The sequence below is a fragment of the Eimeria mitis genome, genomic scaffold (assembly GCF_000499745.2).
Source record: "Eimeria mitis Houghton genomic scaffold, Emh_scaff4, whole genome shotgun sequence".
Taxonomy (NCBI): domain Eukaryota; phylum Apicomplexa; class Conoidasida; order Eucoccidiorida; family Eimeriidae; genus Eimeria; species Eimeria mitis.
Window position 1 is genome coordinate 73,711 of NW_024015316.1, and position 6,030 is coordinate 79,740.

The window sequence follows — 6,030 nt, forward strand, 5'->3', positions numbered from 1 at the left end:
CAGTCCTGCTACCTTCTAAGTGTCTAGATTTTGCGCATAAGCATGCCCGCCCTCTGCCTGAGGCTGGTGCATCTAACCATGTAATAGTACGTCAGGTAACGCAAAGGCGGAACGCAGTTTGAAATTATCCAGTACATCTTTGACGAAGGGTGTGTATATTTGAAAGAGAGCGCCAATTGAAAGCCTTATAACAATTGTTTTCACCTGCTATCTCAATGCGTCCTCCACTTCGCCCAAGATAGAATTTAAATCCCACAAACATGCAGGGTCATGTCCTGTATCGCTCGTGTCTTCGTCAAGGTGGTGGCATTTCCCTTAAAGTTAACACAAAAGGTTTTGCGAAGGTTGTGCAATGCGGCAGCCAAGGCGGGGGCAAAAGCTGGGAAGTCTTGTGGGAAGTGTGGAGCTAAGGCCTGCAGAAAGTGTCGCAGAAGCTCTGCCAGAACCTGCAGAATTTTCAAGAAGCATTCTCAAAAGGCGTGCACGAAATTTGCTAGAAGCACCAAGAATTTATGCAAGCGCTGTGGAAGGAAATGTCCAAAGTGCTGTGGCGCCCTGGGGCGCCGCTCACACGCGACGACGCGGAAAAGGTACACCAGGCTCTGCACCAAGTGTCGTAACGGACATTTTAAGAGCAGTGTTGCCTTTAATAAGGTAAAGGGTTTCCGTCAGCGCCGCATGAGGACCCAGAAATGCTCTAACCAGGACTACACAGGAGCAAACTGTCACCCACGCAAGCTTTACGGCAGGAAGAGACGTCTTAAACCCAACAGCAGCAAGAGGAAGAAAGGCAGTAACAGAACAGCTACGAACCCTGTACAGCACGACGATCGTTCCTTACACAGAAATGCATACGACGTGTCAAAGCAGCATCAAAATAAAATCCGACGGAAGAGCCACACGTCCCCTAAGGCCAAAAACCGACCTCTGGCTGCTAGCAACGACCCGGGACGTGCCTTTCGCCAGAAAGCTGAAGATATTGAACGTTCTCGAGGGAAATGCGAAATGCATAAGGAAGTAGGTAACTGGAGCAAACGACAATCACAAGGACGAGAAGAAGCTGACGAGACGGGAAGTTCCGTGGCAGCGCGCACTGCGAGAAGACCTGAAAGCAAGGCAGTCCCTCGAGCTTCGTACGAAATAGATGGCGAAAGAATCGAGGAACGGCCGCAACCGAAATTGGAAAGGAACAGCAGACGGCCCATAGCCGGATCGCGAGCCTATGTAACCGATGAGACTGAGGAAATGCATGCCATACGAGGAGAGTCAGATACCAGAAAAAAAAATCGAGCTGATATGCCACATCTTGCAAGTGCAAGAGCTCATATAAACGATGCGGACACAAATATTAATTCAAAGAGAAACACAGGTGGTGAACAAACGCGGTCAGACGAAAACGGTGCACAGGTACCTGGATGCACAAGCGTACGGGGCAGCAAGGACAGGGAACGCCGGAAAGTGGAACACAGAGAGCAATCAAAGGGGAAACCCAAGGAGAGAAAAGAAACCGACGTGGAGGAAGATTCTTCGCCTGAGGCAGTTTTGCCTCACAGCCAAGCCACTCTGCAACGAGAAAGTGAGATGGGCTCAGACGTGCTATGCGAGATGGGCGATGTGGGTGAGCGTCAAAGCAGTGCCTGCCCAAGGTCTGTTCGCCGCTACAATCCTTTCACAATCAAGGTGTGCGTATTCTTTTGCCGTATCCTCAGATATGCCTGGAAAACTCAGAAGTGCTGACACGGAACAAGAAAAAAGGGTCCGCCGGGTTACGAGGGAAGGACGCTCTTTAAAGCAGAAACACCGGAAGGATCCGCCAAACGAAACTAAGTTGGTTGAAAAGGCGGGTTGCTCCACAGATGATAGAAATTCAAAGCGCCAACGTGGGGGGCGTCAGAAGCAAGACAATACAGATGACATCAAACCACCGAGTATGATGGACGATTTAAAGAGCACGGTCTCACCTGTCTCTGGAGCGGTGGAAGAAAAAAAACAAAAGAGTAAGAACCGTATGCACGACTCCTACGCAGGAAAAAGTGTAACAGGTAGGCATACGCCGGAGGCGCGAAGCCAGGAAGTTCCAGGAAACTCCACTAAACATCTACGACGCGGAAAAGCCACCCAGCACCAACCTCCCGCGACCGATATGGAGCAGAAGAAAGACGCCTTAGCTCTACCATGCGCCACTGAAACGAAACAGGCAAAAGTAGTCAAGGCAACTGGCCCAATGCCAAGGAGCGAGAAGCTAACGCCAGAAGACCAAACGATGCAGAGCGACAGTTTAGCTAAAGTTAAACATGCAGAGCGAAATGCCGCGTCTGGTCGCCAAAATTGTGACAATCAGATATGCGGTGGGGAGCAACTGGCAGATCAAACAACGCTATTTGGCATCGAATGCAGGGTTCTTCCAGAGTCTCCGTCTTTATCAGAGTCGTCACGTTTTGCATGAATGCAACGAATATTTTTTTATTTCTTCTGCGGTGGGAACCCAAATCATCTAAATATGCGAAACTCAGTTGGCGTTCCTTATCCAGATATGTTTGCATGCTGTCCCAATTTAAACTGACGGAAACATAAGTTTGTCCTCCAGCAGCACAAGCGCATTCTTGCGTTATGCAAGAATGCGTTTGTGCAATATACCGGCCAAATAAGTTCGGGTAGTGGGCTTCAGGACCGAGCCAGACTCTATGCTCACGGGAATTACTATAGCCTACCCGCAACAAAGTTGAGAACTGTCGCGTGCCTGATATGTGCTACTGAGCTAAAAGTGTGCATAATGCCCTTTTTAGCGCCTTCATACTAACTCATATATATCCAATCAGCGAGATCCGTTGTCATTCCCCCCAAAAGAAGGCAGAAAAAGGGGCTCATCAGGATGTGAGTATGCTCAGCTCTTAGGCTTCTTTTTCCCCTTAGCCTTCCGTGCTGCGGCCTTCTTCAGCGCGATGTACTCTTCGCGCTGCATGATTCCACGCCAGTATGATTGGAGAATACAGGCTGCCGCTGCCTTATTGGCCCGCTCTGCTTCCGCTCTTGCAAAAACTGCCTTTGAAATGCATATCGCATTCGCCTTTCTCTCGTTCTCTTCGTCAATTGCTTCTAGAGCTTTGGTAAGAGAAGCCAAAGACTCCTCATCAGCTTTATTCTTCAGCCTCATTGCTTGAATCTCTGCAAAGCCACGCACTCGGAATTTACAAAAATATCTAACGCATGGCCGTTAGTGCTAGTGCATATAAATCTTTAAGCTGCAGCAGGATGCAACGGCAGCGCACGCATTGTCATCTAGCCAATATAAAGCGTCACTGGTGTCTTCAATCTAAGTTACACTTTTCACCTCTCTCTTTCTGGGAAATGTCCCTGTCAAGAGCCTTTACAGCGTTTTCCAGATCTCTTTTCGCTATTTTTTGGTTGCGGATCCTAGCGTCTATTTCCTCCCTTGCTGCTGCTGCCTGACTTGCCCCGCGCTTTTCTAACTGGGCCTTGAGCGCAGCCGCGTCTCCACTTTTCCTCTGAAATGCACGTGTCTGTTGTGCGTCACGCTTAGCGAATTCCTCGTTCATCTGCCAAAGCCGTTGTTCCGTGCTATTTTGGATATCATGCAGATCCGATTTAAGCTTAGCAATCGCTTCTGATGATCTAGCTGCATGTTTTTGCCTTTCAGATCGTAGCTGTGCCAACTGTGCCTCCAGCTCGGAACGGCGCTCTTCTGCAGACCTCTCCTGCTGAAGATACATCTGCAGCAGGTCTTCATTAGCTTTTTCATCTTCCACAGCAGTCGTCAGGCGTTTCAGCATCACTTCCTGTAATAGGCCGAAGGCCCACATTTCACTTGTTGAGCCGAAGGCTTAGCGTGCAATGCATGGACATTGATAGCAAGCATCTTCTCGTCGCCGTATACAGTGCATGACTCTACCGAGAGTGAGCAGCAACACATTTGCGCAAACGCTAACGCGCACGATTTGCCAGCCTGAGCGTACCTGCATTTCTGCCAAGGCATGTACGAATTTCACAGAGTTGACAGGTTTTGCTTCCTGTAGAGCACGGAGTTCTTGAACTATGTTAGGCACTTCTCTCATCTTCCTACACAAGTCCCTTGTGTTCTTTTCTAGCTGTTCGGCGATTTCCTGTAAATCATCAACATCTAGTGATGCTACGCCAGCTTCCTCGCTGGCTGCAGCGCTCCCATGATATAGCTCCTCAAGTCTAGTTTGCTCGCCCATGCGTTTCAGTACATCAGGGCCGAGCATCTCTGCAACATGCCCAGAATCATTCTCTTGGATTGCTTCTAATACCTGAAGGTCATCAAAACAGAGTCCACCTTTCGATTTCAGTGAAGATTCAGACAGCTTAATTGCATGAGATGTTCTATGTGATTGTTGGTGCTCTTCATTCGGGCTTGCTCATGCATTTTGTCGGACAGCAATGTGCGAGACCAGGAAAACTGAGCGGGGGATGCCCCAAATTTTCTTTGCCGGTGATGGTTGCAAAGGAGGCCCGCTTTCTTACTTGGGGGCTAACAAAGGTAAGAAGTGTAAGTTTTTGTGTTAGCTCGTCCATGACAGATGCAATCCGATGAACGTCGGAGCTCATCGGCTTCGTCGCCGCCATTTTTGCACATGATTATCAAGTATCTTCACGCAGAGTTGACCTTACCCCTCCTGTTTTTTCTGTGTATAATGGCAGGAGGTCAGTGCATGCTGTTTGACAGTTCCTCTTAGTCCACTTGGATCATATGATGACTGCTGGCCGCGGAAACAGGCGCCAATCACCAGCAGTCTTACCCGGCAGAACTAACAGGTGGAGATGATCAGGAAGTCACTTGACACCCCCACGATCAAGCATTTTCAACAATGTGATGGAGACAATTGATACAAACAACAAGTGACCTGAAAACTGGAAAAGTATCAGCCGCCTCAGCAATCCATCTCCGCGGGAAGGCGCAGGCGAGGCATAGGGAATCCTTACAGGGGAAATAATCCAGCTACTGTGGGCGGCAGCCAGGCAACGGCCTCTTTTAGAGGCAATAGAAAAGGTAAGCGTGCCAGGTGAGAGTATCTGGATACCGAAGATGCTGGCTGTCGAGCACAGCCATACATGCAATAGACGAGGCGGCGAGCGTTCACCTCACATGCTCCAGACGGCTACTACAATTTACCAGGGTTCCAGAGGAGCCACGATACGCCTAATTACTTTATTATGGCAGAAAGGCAGGGTTTGTTTGGCTTATTCGTCCCAGTAACATTTCATTTGCCGCAGGATGACCTAGCGGGTCACTCGCTCGAGTCTGAAATCACAAGCCAAGAGCTGTCTCAGCGAGACTTGAAAAGGTACAGAGTTTAATCATCAATCCAAGAAAAATTTTCCTTTCTTAATTAGAGTCTTCTGCTCCTACGGTGCAGCAGCTGTCACTATATCGTGCGGCAATCTGCCCATTAGATAAAAGTGGGTCACCACCGTTTCTCGTTTGCCAGGTGACACCAAAGTTACCGAATGTCTGGGCGTCGTCTGCGCTTAACTTCTGCAAAAGCTGATAGTTGCACAGTTGTTTTTCACTTTGAAGAGCAAAAAGCTCAGAGTGTCAGATTTCTGCGTAGCTGGTTTGCAGGGATTTCTCCTAGCACATAGGGACGGGTACTGTCGAATCCACGATCAACGTCCTTCCGCTGTACTTTCCCGACCTTCCAACCTATCGTGCATTCTTCTCTCCTGGCCACATTCAACGAAGGCCCCTACATACTCCAGGCTCGCTTCCTTGTCAAGTAGTACCGGGCCGGACCTACGTAAGGCTGTGGGGCGACAGCCAAGGCAGTTCATATGATGACTCAGATTTGCTGAATCGGTTTGGCATCTGACAGTAGGCCTTCTACAATGAAACAAGCAAACATAGTTTTTAGTTGAAACGGTAATGTAGTGGCTTGCTTGGGATAATTAAATACTCGTGTGCTTGCTTGCCCTCGTACCCCCACTGCGTCTAGTCACGAGATCGCCTCCATGCACGGCGGTTCCCATGTGCAGAAGTTTGCAACTGACAAC

At 49.0% G+C, this 6,030-nt stretch overlaps 2 protein-coding genes across 2 annotated transcripts; one reads left to right on the forward strand and one right to left on the reverse strand.

The window, feature by feature from the left end:
• Positions 1-678: 678 nt before the first annotated feature.
• EMH_0066340 (uncharacterized protein) lies at positions 679-1,737 on the forward strand (the record flags this gene model as incomplete). Its single annotated transcript, XM_038022683.1, has 1 exon — positions 679-1,737. One exon carries the CDS (start codon positions 679-681, stop codon positions 1,735-1,737), a length of 1,059 nt encoding a protein of 352 aa, XP_037878537.1.
• A 1,147-nt stretch (positions 1,738-2,884) lies between these two features.
• EMH_0067460 (uncharacterized protein) lies at positions 2,885-4,605 on the reverse strand (the record flags this gene model as incomplete). The annotated part of the gene is made up of 4 exons (XM_038022684.1): positions 2,885-3,165; positions 3,332-3,797; positions 3,975-4,289; positions 4,504-4,605. The coding sequence occupies 4 exons, from the start codon at positions 4,603-4,605 to the stop codon at positions 2,885-2,887; spliced, it is 1,164 nt and encodes a 387-aa protein (XP_037878538.1).
• Between the last annotated feature and the right edge of the window lie 1,425 nt (positions 4,606-6,030).